At 64.9% G+C, this 15,492-nt stretch overlaps 1 protein-coding gene and 1 long non-coding RNA gene across 5 annotated transcripts; both read left to right on the top strand.

Annotated features, from left to right (window-relative positions):
• Positions 1-3,006: 3,006 nt before the first annotated feature.
• On the top strand, positions 3,007-5,526 carry LOC129201271 (uncharacterized). Of its 4 annotated transcripts, none has more exons than XR_008575351.1 (3): positions 3,007-3,213; positions 4,242-5,302; positions 5,433-5,526. It is a non-coding gene; the product is annotated as an uncharacterized LOC129201271 (long non-coding RNA). The 4 variants fall into 4 exon arrangements; XR_008575348.1 differs by lacking the exon at positions 3,007-3,213 and adding an exon at positions 3,220-3,679 and having other exon boundaries at positions 4,228-5,302; XR_008575350.1 differs by lacking the exon at positions 3,007-3,213 and adding an exon at positions 3,220-3,679 and having other exon boundaries at positions 4,228-5,302; positions 5,444-5,523.
• Positions 5,527-5,693: 167 nt separating this feature from the next.
• LOC129201270 (translation initiation factor IF-2-like) lies at positions 5,694-8,300 on the top strand. Its single transcript, XM_054812395.1, has 5 exons — positions 5,694-5,709; positions 5,906-6,093; positions 6,679-6,940; positions 7,312-7,399; positions 7,872-8,300. The coding sequence occupies exons 1-5, from the start codon at positions 5,694-5,696 to the stop codon at positions 8,212-8,214; spliced, it is 897 nt and encodes a 298-aa protein (XP_054668370.1). The 3' UTR covers positions 8,215-8,300.
• The last annotated feature ends 7,192 nt before the right edge of the window (positions 8,301-15,492 follow it).

Raw genomic sequence — 15,492 nt, 5'->3', positions numbered from 1 at the left:
TTTCCATTTTGGAGGATGAATGCTGATTTTTGATGACAGTGACGTGAGGTGCTATGTTGAGGCCTTGCTCGGCTAGGCAGGCCTGTAGCCCCAATGTGAGTGGTGGTGTGCGAGGGCCGCTGAGGGAGGTTTGAGGGCAGGCACCCGTTTTGGGGCTGGCCCCTTTGTCCTGGGAGTAGGGTCTCGACGTTTCCAGTTTGGTGGATTTGGGCATATTTTTGATGATAGTGACGTGAGGTGCTATGTTGAGGCCTTGCTCGGCTAGGCGGGCCTGCAGCCCCAATGTGAGTGGTGGTCTGCGAAGGGCGCTGAGGGAGGTTTGAGGGCAGGCACCCGTTTTGGGGCTGGCACCTTTGGCCTGGGAGCAGGGTCTCGACGTTTCCAGCTGGGAGGATGAATGCTGATTTTTGATGATAGTGACGTGAGGTGCTATGTTGAGGCCTTGTTTGGCTAGGCGAGCCCGCAGCCCCAATGTGAGTGGTGGTGTGCGACAGCGCTGAGGGAGGTTTGAGGGCAGGCAGCCGTTTTGGGGCTGGCCCCTTTGTCCTGGGAGCAGGGTCTCGACGTTTCCAGTTTGGTGGATTTGGGCATATTTTTGATGATAGTGACGTGAGGTGCTATGTTGAGGCCTTGCTCGGCTAGGTGAGGCGTAGCCCTAATGTGAGTGGTGGTGTGCGGGGGCCGCTGAGGGAGGTTTGAGGGCAGGCACCCGTTTTGGGGCTGGCCCCTTTGTCCTGGGAGCAGGGGCTCGACGTTTCCAGTTTGGAGGATGAATGCTGATTTTTGATGATAGTGACGTGAGGTGCTATGTTGAGGCCTTGCTCGGCTAGGCAGGCCTGCAGCCCCAATGTGAGTGGTGTTGCGCGAGGGCCGCTGAGGGAGGTTTGAGGGCAGGCAGCCGTTTTGGGGCTGGCCCCTTTGTCCTGGGAGCAGGGAACGACGTGAAGCCCCCCGCTCGACTCCTTGAAATATTGTTTTATACTTAACTTTTCTTTAACCTTTGGTTTTTTGGGGTTTTGGGTTTTTTTTTTTTTGTTATTTCCTAAGGGAAACCGATGCTAAGTTTTAGCCGGAATAAAGGCCGGGGCCCGTAAATGCTGTATAAATGCTGTAAATCACATATTATGCAATAGTAGTGTTTAACCCCTTCGGCATTATTTTTTTTGGGGGGGGGGGGCGCCTGGAGATGAAAGAAGACAGCCCGGGGTGAAGAAGACACCCCGGATTTGGAGGTGCTGCCCTGGTAGGGATGCTCGACTCCTCTTCTCGATGCTCTGGGATGCTCCGGTTATTTTGGGGGCCAAAGGTGCTGGAAATCCCATTGCCCTACGGGGGGGGCTTGCTCCCTCTGTTTGGCCTGTAAAAATAGGAAGGGAGCCCTTGAGATGACTGGAAGTCTTGTTTTATTATTATTTTTATAAATGTTATTATTATTATTATTGTTATTGTTATTATTGTTATTTTTACAAGCTTTAAAACCAGAAATCATTAAAACACGTTGCTTTGGAGGGTTCGGTGTTTAATGCCACCGTGACGGGGTGTCCTGTGGGGGGGGGGCACCACTGGGATGGGGGGGTGTGTTGGGTTTGCGTGGCAGGGTTTTGGTAGCGGGGGGGCTACAGGGGTGGCTTCTGTGAGAAGCTGCTAGAAGCTCCCCCTGTGTCTGATAGAGCCAATGCCAGCCGGCTCCAAGACGGGCCCGCCGCTGGCCAAGGCCAAGCCAATCAGCGCCTCTGTGATAACATATTTAAGAAGTAGAAAAACACTTAGAGAGAGCTTTTGCAGCCGGAGAGAGGAGTGAGAAGATGTAAGAAACTCTGCAGACACCAAGGTCAGTGCAGATGGAGGGGGAGGAGGAGCTCCAGGCGCCGGAGCAGAGATCCCCCTGCAGCCCGTGGTGAAGGCCATGGTGAAGCAGGCTGTCCCCCTGCAGCCCATGGAGGAAGGATGAGGGGGTGTAGCGATTCCACCTGCAGCCCGTGGAGGACCCCACGCCGGAGCAGGTGGAGGCACCTGAAGGAGGCTGCGGCCCGTGGGAAGCCCACGCTGGAGCAAGTTCCTGGCCGGACCGGTGGACCCGTGAAGAGGGGAGCCCACGCCAGGGCAGGTTTGCTGGCAGGACTTGTGGCCCCATGGGGGACCCCATGCTGGAGCAGTTTGCTCCTGAAGGTCTGCACCCCGTGAGAGGGACTCCATGCTGGAGCAGGGGAACGATGAGAGGAGTCCTCCCCCTGAGGATGAAGAAGCGGCAGAAACACCGTGAGATGAACTGACCGTAACCCCCATTCCCCGTCCCCCTGTGCCGCTGAGGGGGGGAAGGTTGAAGCCGGGAGTGAAGTTGAGCCCGGGAAGATGGGAGGGGTGGGGGGAAGTGTTTTAAGAGTTGATTTTATTTTCTCATTCCTCTACTCTGTTTTGCCTAGTAATAAATTAGATGAATTCCCTCTCTAAGTTTGGTCTGTTTTGCTCGTGACAACAATTAGAGAGTGATCTCTCCCTGTCCTTATCTCGACCTACAAGCATTTCATTATGCCTTTTCTCCCCTGTTTAGTGAATGAGGGGAGTGAGAGAGCGGCGCTGGTGGGCACCTGGCCCCCAGCCAGGGTCAACCCACCACAGGGGGTGACCCCAGGGGATGGGGGGTGACCCGAGGGAAACCCATGGGCTTTTTTTCCCCGTTGCCCTTTCATCCTGGACGCTGGAGAGCAAAGAGTACAACGCTTGAGGGGGGGAAAGGATGCAACACCCCCCCCCCCGCCAAAAGACCCCCCAAGTGATGTCTGCTGCCTGCCCTGCCTGGGGGGGGCTGTGGGGCACAGCCACCCTCCTGCCGACACCCTTTGTGCCACGGCCACCCCGCCAGCTCTTGTGTGTCCCCCCCCTTCCCCCGTGTCCCCCCCGGGCCCAGGCAGACCCCGCCCCTTTCCCCGCCCCGGTCCCGGCAAACCCCGGGGGGGGTGGGAACTGCGGGGAGGGGCGGGAGGGGCCGGGCAAGGGAACGGAACGGAACGGAAGGGGAGGGAAGCGGGAGAGGCGCTGGGTTCCCCGGGGCAGGAAGCGGCGGCCGGGGGCTCCGGGAAGGGCCCGGGTGAGGGGCGCCTCCGGGTCCCGGCAGCCATGCCCTTGTCTCCCTCCCGGGCACGGAGCCGGGGCCCGGCGGGGCGGCGAAGCGCGGTGAGGGACCGGGACAGGGAGCGGCAGCACCGAGCCCAGGTGAGGGACGCCGGGGGGTTCCGGGGCTGGGAGGGGGCGGTCTGGCGCCGGGGGCGGCTGCTGGGCGCGGGCCGGGCCCTGCCGGGGAGCCCCAGCCCCGGGGGCCTCGCTGGGGACGGCCCTGCCCGGCCCCGGCCCTCTGCCCGCCGGGGCTGGCCGTGCAGCCCAAGGCCGGCCCTGCATCGGTGTAGCTCCAGCCCAGGGAAATTTCAGCTCCAGCCCTACAGTTTTTATTTGAACTCCAGTTCTGTGGTCTTTGGGTTTGCTCCAGCCCCACAGCAGTGATTTCGGCCCCAGGCCTATGGTCCTTAGCCCAGCTCTGTGTGATTTCAGCCTCAGCCCTTCTGGTCTGTATTTCAGCTCCACTCCCAGCCCGACTGCAGTGATTTCAGCTCCAGCCCTACAGTTTTTATTCCAGCTCTGAGTGATTTCAGTTCTGGCCCTACAGTATTTATTTCAGCTCCAGGTTCAGTGTTTCAGCTCCAGCCGCAGTCGTTCTTCAGCCCCAGCTCTGTCACATCTCAGCTCCAGCCCCACAGCAGTGATTTCAGCTCCAGCCCTGCCATCTTTAGTCCAGCTCTGGGTGATTTCAGCTCAGGCCCTACAGTATTTATTTCAGCTCCAGGTTCAGTATTTCAGCTGTTAGATTTCAGCTCCATTCCCAGCCCCACAGCAGTGATTTCAGCCCCAGCCCTACCATCTTTAGTCCAGCTCTGGGTGATTTCAGCTCAGGCCCTACACTCTGTATTTCAGCCCCTGCCCTCAAGGATTTCTTTCAGCTCCAGGCACAGTTGTTATTCAGCTCCAGCTTTGTCATGTTTCAGCCCCAGCCCTACAGTTCTTATGGCAGCTCTGGCCCTGAAGGATTTCTTTCAGCTCCAGGTTCAGTATTTCAGCTGTTAGATTTGAGCTCCACTCCCAGCCCCACAGTAGTGATTTCAGCTCCAGCCCTACAATATTTATTTCATCTCTGAGTGATTTCAGCTCTGGCCCTAGTTTTTATTTCAGCTCCAGGTTCGGTGTTTCAGCTCCAGCCGCAGTCGTTCTTCAGCCCCAGCTCTGTCCTGGCTCAGCTCCAGCCCCACAGCAGTGATTTCAGCTCCAGCCCTGCCATCTTTAGTCCAGCTCTGGGTGATTTCAGCTCAGGCCCTGTGGTTTTTATTTCAGCTCTGAGTGATTTCAGCCCCAGCCCTACAGTTTTGATTTCAACTCCAGCTCCAGGTTTGGTATTTCAGCTCCAGCCCCACAGCAGTGATTTCAGCCCTGGCCCTACAGTTTTTATTTCAGCTCTGAGTGATTTCAGCTCTGGCCGTACAGTATTTATTTCAGCTCTGGCCCTGAAGGATTTCTTTCAGCTCCAGCCCCAGGTTCAGTATTTCAGCTGTTAGATTTCAGCTCCGGCCCTACAGTTTTTAGTCCAGCTCTGTTAGATTTCAGCCCCAGCTGTACAGTTTTTATTTCAGCTTCAGGTTTGGTATTTCAGCTCCAGCTGCAGTCATTCTTCAGCCCGAGCCCCACATCAGACATTTCAGCCCCGGCACTACAGTTTTTATTCCAGCTCTGAGTGATTTCAGCTCCAGGTTTGGTGTTTCAGCTCCAGCTGCAGTCGTTCTTCAGCTCCAGCTCTGTCACATCTCAGCCGCAGCCCCACAGCAGTGATTTCAGCTCCAACCCTGCCATCCTGATTTCATCTCCCACCCTACAGTAGCTATTGAACCCCAGGATTTCCACTCCAGGCCTGTGCTGTTTCCCCTCCCACCCCCCCCCACTCTTTATTTCACCCCCCAGCCTCACAGACTTTCTTACGGCTCCAGCTCTGCGTTGTTTCAGCTTCAGCCCTGCAGTGTTTAGCTCAGCCTCAGCTCTACATCTTCCTGTTGCCTCCGTGTTCTCACAGCAGCTCTGGGGGCTGTTGATAAGGTAGTAAGTCAATCACTGTCATCACTCAACTATCAAAACTGTCCCACTGTGTCTGTCCCCTGAATAAAGTGTTCCTGTTGTGTGTGTCCCCATTTCAGAGGGGAGTTTGGCCTGGTGCATGCTGGCATCCCATGTTTCAGGGGCAAATAAAACCAGACCCCCACCTCTGGTAATGGTCCCACAGCCCTGACACCACCCCCCCCAGTGTTTGGGGGCTGGGAGCAGCCACTGGGCCACCTCTTCCCTGTCCCAGAAGCCCCCACTTGGGCTGGTTCTGAGCCCCAACCCCCCCCTCACAGCTTGTTTTCAGGCCCAGAAACACAGCACTCTGGGGACTTTTGGAGCAGCTGAACCCCAGGACTGAGCTGGGCTGTTCAGCCCCAACCACAGAACTTCCTTCTCCTTTGGGGGGCTGGAAACACCCTTGAGGCTGCTGCTGTGGCCCATGTGTGAAGGGAAAGGGGGGCCACAGCCCAGGGAGTGCTTGGGAACTGCAGGCACCCACCCAGACAGGGAAAGCTTTATTGCACTTTATTCCACTTGATTTTTCAATTATCGTTATGCATTACACTTCTTGTAATAAACCAACACAATAGCTTTATTAGCAGTACTAGTTACAGTATTGTTTAAAAGCCAAGCACGCCCCCCTCCCCCCACCCCCCCACTCGCGGCAACATCCGCGGGGAGCCGGGCCCGGGAACCCCCACGCAGCCCGGCCGCGCCCCGACCCCCCACCCGACCCCCGCTGGGGCTCGGCACCCGCCCCGTGTAGCGGCCGGCGCCCCTCCTCGCTCGGCGCCGCTCCGGCCGCCGCTGCCCGACACAAGCGGGGAAGAGCCAACAGAACGCGACCTGGCTGTCACGCCGGGCACGGACCCAAGCGGCACCCCCGTCCCAGCGCATCGCATCGCCCGCCCGGGCCGCGTCTCCCCGACCACCTCCCGCCCGGCGCCGTCGACCGCAAGGCTCCCGCCCCCGGAACACACCGCGAACCCGCCCGCACAGTGGCTCGGGCCCGGTCAGACGCAGGGGGCCCACGGCCGGACACTACTGCCCGCCGCCCCGCTCCCAGCGCCCCCCCGGCCCGGCTCACCGGCGCTCCTCAGCCCGCGGGGCGGCAGCAGCACCAGCTCCACGTCCGCTCCCCACGGCCGCCGCCACACACTGACAGCGCCGCCGGCCCGCGCAAGCGCTCTACCCTCTCGGGCCCCGCCCCCACCCCCGACCAGCCCACCCGTGCCCCGCCCATCTCCGCGCCGCCCAATCCCGGCCCGCTCTTTCCCTCCGGCCACGCCCCATCCCGTCGCCGCTCCGCCCAATCGCGGCCTGCCCTTTCCCTCCGGCCACGCCCCATCCCGTCCATCTCCGCGCCGCCCAATCGCGGCCCGCCCTTTCACTCCGGCCCCGCTGAACCCGCTCCGGGAGAGCCGACCCGCAAGGAGTCGCGGTTTCCGGGTCCCGCCCCGTTCTCCCTCTCAGCCCCGCTCCCGGAGGGCGCCCGGCCCGGGCAGTCCCGGCGGCAGCTGAGGCCCTTCCCGGCTTTAGGGGCTTGAACGGGAACCGGGGCCGGCCTCGCTGCGGAGCCCCTGCCCGCTCTCCCCGGCACACCGACAGCGGCTGCCGGGGCTACTGCAGCGGGGCCGCGACCCCTCGAGTCTCCCGGCAGCGGCCCCCGCGGCTGCGCGGGGCACAAGCTGGGCTCCGGGTCCCGGCAGCCATGCCCTTGTCTCCCTCCCGGGCACGGAGCCGGGGCCCGGCGGGGCGGCGAAGCGCGCCGAGGGACCGGGAGCGGCAGCACCGAGCCCAGGTGAGGGACGCCGGGGGTTCCGGGGCTGGGGGGGGGCGGTCTGGCGCCCGGGGAGCCCTGTCTCCCTGCCCGGTCCCGGCCCTCTGCCCGCCGGGGCTGGCCGTGCAGCCCAAGGCTCCCACGCGCTTCATTGCAGCTCCCGCCTGGCCCAGCTCCGCTCAGGGACGCTCCGGCTCGGCACCAGCTCGGCTCCAGCCCCGCGCTCGGCGCTTCGGCCCCGGCTCCGGCCCGGAGGCGTCTGCGCTCCCGGTGCTGGGCGCTGCGGGGAAGAGATGATGCTGCTGCTGCTGCTGCTGCTTCCGACAGCTCCGGCTGAGGGGAACCCGGGCTGCTGCCCTCTCTGGCCTCAGGAAAGCTCCGGCTTGTTCCAGCTCCGGCTGATGGACGCTCCAGCCCCGCATGGCTGCAGCTGCAGCTCCAGCCCCGTGTGATTTCGGCTCCCGATGCCGCCCGCTCCAGGTAAGAGACGCTCCGGCCGACGGACGAGCTGTCTCGCTCCCCGTCTCCCCGGCCGAGGCGGGAGCCCAGGCTGCTCAGCACGGCGTTACCCAGGGGGTTCAGTCCCTCATTTTTGCCGTAAATATGGTAAATGCGGCTGTGCGGAGCGACGGAATCGCCCCCGTTAAGGGCTGGGCTCCTCGGTCACCGCCGCTGCTCGGGTCACCGCTCCGTGCCTGCCCCGTGCGGGGGCGTCCATGGTCGCCGCTCCAAACCCGCGTCCCGCAGGGGGTTCTGCTGGATTCCGGCCGTGGCTTTGTGCCCGCTGTCACGGAAGGGTCGGTCTTCTCTGGGGTGGCCTCGGCTTGGGTCTGGGGGTCACGTGGGGTTGGGGGGGCCCAGGGAAAAGCTCCGACCCCCAGGCAGCATTCGTTCTGTCGCAGTTTCCAGCTCGCCTTTCGCACGGGCTCAGGGACCCGCCGGCTTGTTGCAGCTCCGGCTCCTCCACGCTCCGGCCGATGGACGTCCCACCTCGTCCCACCCCTGCCCGCTCCGGCCGAGAGACGCTCCTGCTCCTGACAGCCCCGGGGGCTTTTGTCCAGCTCCGGCCCTGCGTCATTTTGGGCCCAGCCGAGACACCGGACGTTCCCGTTTCTCACAGCTCCAGCCCTACAGCTCCTCCCAGCTCTGCCCAATGGACGCTCGAGCCCTGCGTGAGCTCCTGCTGCTTCCAGCTCCAGGCGCCGGACGCTCGGCTGGTTCCCCTCCTGCTGATGGGCCCCCAGCTCGGAGTCAGAGCTGCTCCCCAGCTCTGGGGGCTGGTGACGAGGTCGTAAATCAATCACTGTCATCGCTCAAGTACCACCCCTGTCTGCCCCTTGAATAAAGCCTCGGTGCCCCCATTTTTGCCCAGAGACTATCTCAGACGTTGAGTTCGGCCTGGTGCATGCCAGCGTCCCGCACTTCGGGGGCAAACGCGACCGGACCCCCACCTCCGGTGAGGGTCCCGCAGCCCTGCCCCACCCACCCACCGACTTCCCCCCCACCCCCAGAGCTGGCATTTGGGGGCTGGGAAGGGCTGCTCAGGCTCCAGTTCCCAGCCCCTAAAGGCAGCGCTTGGGCTGGTTCTGAGCCCCAACACCCTGCAGACCACCCCCCACCCCCCACCAGCTTGTTTTCAGGCCCAGAAACGCAGCACTGGGCTCCATTTCCAAGCTCTGAAAACGCAGCACTTAGTCTCTTTTTTGGGTTGAGCTGCTGAACCCCAGGACTGAGCTGTTCAGCCCCAAACACAGCACTTAGTCCTCGCTTGGGGGGGCTGGCTGGAAACACCCCCCGGGGCTGCTGCTCCTCTGGCCCCTGTGTGAGGGGGAAGAGGGAAGGCACCCACCCACAGCCCAGGGCCCCGGGCAGGGAGTGCTTGGGAACTGGGCAGGGGGCACCTCCCGCGGGGAGGAACCGGCCCCGGGGCACTGGGGGCAGCACCCAGCCCCCCCCCCCCCCCCCGGGGAAAGCTTTATTGCATTGGATTACACTTTATTATCGCACCGTTACGGTTACACAGCGTGCTTACAGGACCATCACAAACCAGCACGAGTTCTTTATTCTCTGTAGTTGCAGCAGTATTTAAGCCCCAGCCTCCACACCCCCGCTCCCCACAGCCGCAGCCCCCGCGGGAGCCGGGCCCGGTTCCCCCCAGCCCAGCCGCACCCCGGTCCTGCTCGGGACCCGAACCGGTCGTCGTGTCCCCCCCACATGCCCCGGGCAGCGGCCGGCGCCCTTCCCGCCCCTGCGGCACCGGCACCCGCTCGGCGCCGCTCCGGCCTCCGGGGCCGCCGCTGCCCGACACAAGCGGGGAGCAGCCGCCGGCACGGGGACCCGCTCCCACCCACGGCCCGGACCGGCACCCCCGACCCGGGACACGGCCCGCCCGGGCCCGCGTCTGACCGGGTCTCCACCGCTCGGCACCCCCGGCCCCGGCACACACCGCGGGCGGGCCCGCCCGCGCGAACGGAGGCCCCGGCCCGGCCAGACACGCGGGAACCGCGGCCGGAAACTGCGGCCAACCACCACCGCCGCCAGCCACCCCGCTCCCAGCGCCCCCCGGCCCGGCTCACCGGCGCTCCTGGGCCCGCGGGGGACCAGCACCAGCACCAGCACCCGCCGCCGCTCCCCGCCGCCGCCCGCGCACTACTGCCGCCGCCCGCGCACGCGCCCTACAGCCTCCGGACCCGCCAATCCCGGCCCGAGACACCGCCCGGACGCGCCAATCCAGCCCGCCGAGCCGCGGACCGCCCATCTCCGCTCGACCCAATCCCGACCCTTCATGTCGCGCCCCGCCCATCTCCGCTGGGCCCAATCCCAACCCGCCATTTCAATCCCCCCAATGTATATGCTCTCCGCTCCGCCCAATCCCGGCCCGCCATTTCAATCCGGGCCCGCCCGCCTTCCCCGGCACACCATCAGCGGCTGCCGGGGCTACCGCAGCAGAGCCGCGACCCCTCGAGTCTCCCGGAGCGGCGGCGGGATCGGAGCCTCCGGTGGGACGGGTGGGGCGGAGACGGGGGGCCAGAGGGGGGCGGGCCCGAATTGAAAAGACCGGGGATAAACCGGGGCGGATTGAAATGGCGGGCCGGGATTGGCTCGAGCGGAGACGGGCGGGGCGGGGCGGGGCGGGGCGCGACATGAAGGGTCGGGATTGGGTCGAGCGGAGATGGGCGGTCCGAGGCTCGGCGGGCTGGATTGGCGCGTCCGGGCGGTGTCTCGGGCCGGGATTGGCGGGTCCGGAGGCTGTAGGGCGCGTGCGCGGGCGGCGGCAGTAGTGCGCGGGCGGCGGCGGGGAGCGGCGGCGGGTGCTGGTGCTGGTGCTGGTCCCCCGCGGGCCCAGGAGCGCCGGTGAGCCGGGCCGGGGGGCGCTGGGAGCGGGGTGGCTGGCGGCGGTGGTGGTTGGCCGCAGTTTCCGGCCGCGGTTCCCGCGTGTCTGGCCGGGCCGGGGTCTCCGTTCGCGCGGGCGGGCCCGCCCGCGGTGTGTGCCGGGGCCGGGGGGTGCCGAGCGGTGGAGACCCGGTCAGACGCGGGCCCGGGCGGGCCGTGTCCCGGGTCGGGGGTGCCGGTCCGGGCCGTGGGTGGGAGCGGGTCCCCGTGCCGGCGGCTGCTCCCCGCTTGTGTCGGGCAGCGGCGGCCCCGGAGGCCGGAGCGGCGCCGAGCGGGTGCCGGTGCCGCAGGGGCGGGAAGAGTGCCGGCCGCTGCCCGGGGCATGTGGGGGGGACACGACGACCGGTTCGGGTCCCGAGCAGGACCGGGGTGCGGCTGGGCTGGGGGGAACCGGGCCCGGCTCCCGCGGGGGCTGCGGCTGTGGGGAGCGGGGGTGTGGAGGCTGGGGCTTAAATACTGCTGCAACTACAGAGAATAAAGAACTCGTGCTGGTTTGTGATGGTCCTGTAAGCACGCTGTGTAACCGTAACGGTGCGATAATAAAGTGTAATCCAATGCAATAAAGCTTTCCCCGGGGGTGGGTGGGTGCTGCCCCCAGTGCCCCGGGGCCGGTTCCTCCCCGCGGGAGGTGCCCCCTGCCCCCCGCCCAGTTCCCAAGCACTCCCTGCCCGGGGCCCTGGGCTGTGGGTGGGTGCCTTCCCTCTTCCCCCTCACACAGGGGCCAGAGGAGCAGCAGCCCCGGGGGGTGTTTCCAGCCAGCCCCCCCAAGCGAGGACTAAGTGCTGTGTTTGGGGCTGAACAGCTCAGTCCTGGGGTTCAGCAGCTCAACCCAAAAAAGAGACTAAGTGCTGCGTTTTCAGAGCTTGGAAATGGAGCCCAGTGCTGCGTTTCTGGGCCTGAAAACAAGCTGGTGGGGGGTGGGGGGTGGTCTGCAGGGTGTTGGGGCTCAGAACCAGCCCAAGCGCTGCCTTTAGGGGCTGGGAACTGGAGCCTGAGCAGCCCTTCCCAGCCCCCAAATGCCAGCTCTGGGGGTGGGGGGGAAGTCGGTGGGTGGGTGGGGCAGGGCTGCGGGACCCTCACCGGAGGTGGGGGTCCGGTCGCGTTTGCCCCCGAAGTGCGGGACGCTGGCATGCACCAGGCCGAACTCAACGTCTGAGATAGTCTCTGGGCGAAAATGGGGGCACCGAGGCTTTATTCAAGGGGCAGACAGGGGTGGTACTTGAGCGATGACAGTGATTGATTTACGACCTCATCACCAGCCCCCAGAGCTGGGGAGCAGCTCTGACTCCGAGCTGGGGGCCCATCAGCAGGAGGGGAACCAGCCGAGCATCCGGCGCCTGGAGCTGGAAGCAGCAGGAGCTCACGCAGGGCTCGAGCGTCCATTGGGCAGAGCTGGGAGGAGCTGTAGGGCTGGAGCTGTGAGAAACGGGAACGTCCGGTGTCTCGGCTGGGCCCAAAATGACGCAGGGCCGGAGCTGGACAAAAGCCCCCGGGGCTGTCAGGAGCAGGAGCGTCTCTCGGCCGGAGCGGGCAGGGGTGGGACGAGGTGGGACGTCCATCGGCCGGAGCGTGGAGGAGCCGGAGCTGCAACAAGCCGGCGGGTCCCTGAGCCCGTGCGAAAGGCGAGCTGGAAACTGCGACAGAACGAATGCTGCCTGGGGGTCGGAGCTTTTCCCTGGGCCCCCCCAACCCCACGTGACCCCCAGACCCAAGCCGAGGACACCCCAGAGAAGACCGACCCTTCCGTGACAGCGGGCACAAAGCCACGGCCGGAATCCAGCAGAACCCCCTGCGGGACGCGGGTTTGGAGCGGCGACCATGGACACCCTGCCCCCGCACGGGACAGGCACGGAGCGGTGACCCGAGCAGCGGCGGTGACCGAGGAGCCCAGCCCTTAACGGGGGCGATTCCGTCGCTCCGCACAGCCGCATTTACCATATTTACGGCAAAAATGAGGGACTGAACCCCCTGGGTAACGCCGTGCTGAGCAGCCTGGGCTCCCGCCTCGGCCGGGGAGACGGGGAGCGAGACAGCTCGTCCGTCGGCCGGAGCGTCTCTTACCTGGAGCGGGCGGCATCGGGAGCCGAAATCACACGGGGCTGGAGCTGCAGCTGCAGCCATGCGGGGCTGGAGCGTCCATCAGCCGGAGCTGGAACAAGCCGGAGCTTTCCTGAGGCCAGAGAGGGCAGCAGCCCGGGTTCCCCTCAGCCGGAGCTGTCGGAAGCAGCAGCAGCAGCAGCATCTCTTCCCCGCAGCGCCCAGCACCGGGAGCGCAGACGCCTCCGGGCCGGAGCCGGGGCCGAAGCGCCGAGCGCGGGGCTGGAGCCGAGCTGGTGCCGAGCCGGAGCGTCCCTGAGCGGAGCTGGGCCAGGCGGGAGCTGCAATGAAGCGCGTGGGAGCCTTGGGCTGCACGGCCAGCCCCGGCGGGCAGAGGGCCGGGGCCGGGCAGGGAGACAGGGCTCCCCCGGCGCCAGACCGCCCCCCCCCAGCCCCGGAACCCCCGGCGTCCCTCACCTGGGCTCGGTGCTGCCGCTCCCGGTCCCTCGGCGCGCTTCGCCGCCCCGCCGGGCCCCGGCTCCGTGCCCGGGAGGGAGACAAGGGCATGGCTGCCGGGACCCGGAGCCCAGCTTGTGCCCCGCGCAGCCGCGGGGGCCGCTGCCGGGAGACTCGAGGGGTCGCGGCCCCGCTGCAGTAGCCCCGGCAGCCGCTGTCGGTGTGCCGGGGGAGAGCGGGCAGGGGCTCCGCAGCGAGGCCGGCCCCGGTTCCCGTTCAAGCCCCTAAAGCCGGGAAGGGCCTCAGCTGCCGCCGGGACTGCCCGGGCCGGGCGCCCTCCGGGAGCGGGGCTGAGAGGGAGAACGGGGCGGGACCCGGAAACCGCGACTCCTTGCGGGTCGGCTCTCCCGGAGCGGGTTCAGCGGGGCCGGAGTGAAAGGGCGGGCCGCGATTGGGCGGCGCGGAGATGGACGGGATGGGGCGTGGCCGGAGGGAAAGGGCGGGCCGCGATTGGGCGGAGCGGCGACGGGATGGGGCGTGGCCGGAGGGAAAGAGCGGGCCGGGATTGGGCGGCGCGGAGATGGGCGGGGCACGGGTGGGCTGGTCGGGGGTGGGGGCGGGGCCCGAGAGGGTAGAGCGCTTGCGCGGGCCGGCGGCGCTGTCAGTGTGTGGCGGCGGCCGTGGGGAGCGGACGTGGAGCTGGTGCTGCTGCCGCCCCGCGGGCTGAGGAGCGCCGGTGAGCCGGGCCGGGGGGGCGCTGGGAGCGGGGCGGCGGGCAGTAGTGTCCGGCCGTGGGCCCCCTGCGTCTGACCGGGCCCGAGCCACTGTGCGGGCGGGTTCGCGGTGTGTTCCGGGGGCGGGAGCCTTGCGGTCGACGGCGCCGGGCGGGAGGTGGTCGGGGAGACGCGGCCCGGGCGGGCGATGCGATGCGCTGGGACGGGGGGTGCCGCTTGGGTCCGTGCCCGGCGTGACAGCCAGGTCGCGTTCTGTTGGCTCTTCCCCGCTTGTGTCGGGCAGCGGCGGCCGGAGCGGCGCCGAGCGAGGAGGGGCGCCGGCCGCTACACGGGGCGGGTGCCGAGCCCCAGCGGGGGTCGGGTGGGGGGTCGGGGCGCGGCCGGGCTGCATGGGGGTTCCCGGGCCCGGCTCCCCGCGGATGTTGCCGCGAGTGGGGGGGTGGGGGGAGGGGGGCGTGCTTGGCTTTTAAACAATACTGTAACTAGTACTGCTAATAAAGCTATTGTGTTGGTTTATTACAAGAAGTGTAATGCATAACGATAATTGAAAAATCAAGTGGAATAAAGTGCAATAAAGCTTTCCCTGTCTGGGTGGGTGCCTGCAGTTCCCAAGCACTCCCTGGGCTGTGGCCCCCCCTTTCCCTTCACACATGGGCCACAGCAGCAGCCTCAAGGGTGTTTCCAGCCCCCCAAAGGAGAAGGAAGTTCTGTGGTTGGGGCTGAACAGCCCAGCTCAGTCCTGGGGTTCAGCTGCTCCAAAAGTCCCCAGAGTGCTGTGTTTCTGGGCCTGAAAACAAGCTGTGAGGGGGGGGTTGGGGCTCAGAACCAGCCCAAGTGGGGGCTTCTGGGACAGGGAAGAGGTGGCCCAGTGGCTGCTCCCAGCCCCCAAACACTGGGGGGGGGGGTGTGGCAGGGCTGTGGGACCCTCACCAGAGGTGGGGGTCTGGTTTTATTTGCCCCTGAAACATGGGATGCCAGCATGCACCAGGCCAAACTCCCCTCTGAAATGGGGACACACACAACAGGAACACTTTATTCAGGGGACAGACACAGTGGGACAGTTTTGATAGTTGAGTGATGACAGTGATTGACTTACTACCTTATCAACAGCCCCCAGAGCTGCTGTGAGAACACGGAGGCAACAGGAAGATGTAGAGCTGAGGCTGAGCTAAACACTGCAGGGCTGAAGCTGAAACAACGCAGAGCTGGAGCCGTAAGAAAGTCTGTGAGGCTGGGGGGTGAAATAAAGAGTGGGGGGGGGTGGAGGGGAAACAGCACAGGCCTGGAGTGGAAATCCTGGGGTTCAATAGCTACTGTAGGGTGGGAGATGAAATCAGGATGGCAGGGTTGGAGCTGAAATCACTGCTGTGGGGCTGCGGCTGAGATGTGACAGAGCTGGAGCTGAAGAACGACTGCAGCTGGAGCTGAAACACCAAACCTGGAGCTGAAATCACTCAGAGCTGGAATAAAAACTGTAGTGCCGGGGCTGAAATGTCTGATGTGGGGCTCGGGCTGAAGAATGACTGCAGCTGGAGCTGAAATACCAAACCTGAAGCTGAAATAAAAACTGTACAGCTGGGGGCTGAAATCTCAGAGCTGGACTAAAAAACTGTAGGGCCGGAGCTGAAATCTAACAGCTGGAAAATACTGAACCTGGGGCTGGAGCTGAAAGAAATCCTTCAGGGCCAGAGCTGAAATAAATACTGTACGGCCAGAGCTGAAATCACTCAGAGCTGAAATAAAAAACTGTAGGGCCAGGGCTGAAATCACTGCTGTGGGGCTGGAGCTGAAATACCAAACCTGGAGCTGGAGTTGAAATCAAAACTGTAGGGCTGGGGCTGAAATCACTCAGAGCTGAAATAAAAACCCCAGGGCCTGAGCTGAAATCACCCAGAGCTGGACTAAAGATGGCAGGGCTGGAGCTGAAATCACTGCTGTGGGCTGGAGCTGAGC

The sequence above is a fragment of the Grus americana genome, unplaced genomic scaffold (genome assembly GCF_028858705.1).
Source record: "Grus americana isolate bGruAme1 unplaced genomic scaffold, bGruAme1.mat scaffold_899, whole genome shotgun sequence".
NCBI classification, from domain to species: domain Eukaryota; kingdom Metazoa; phylum Chordata; class Aves; order Gruiformes; family Gruidae; genus Grus; species Grus americana.
This window is presented reverse-complemented; position numbering and strand designations above follow the sequence as displayed.

What these genes read in the sequence shown, in the direction of transcription:
- LOC129201270 (XM_054812395.1), top strand. An exon ending in CCCGCCCGGCGCCGTCGACC is followed by an intron (nt 6,094 to 6,678) that starts GCAAGGCTCCCG and finishes TCCCGGCTTTAG; the next exon opens with GGGCTTGAACGGGAACCGGG. An exon ending in CCCGATGCCGCCCGCTCCAG is followed by an intron (nt 7,400 to 7,871) that starts GTAAGAGACGCT and finishes GGCTTGTTGCAG; the next exon opens with CTCCGGCTCCTCCACGCTCC.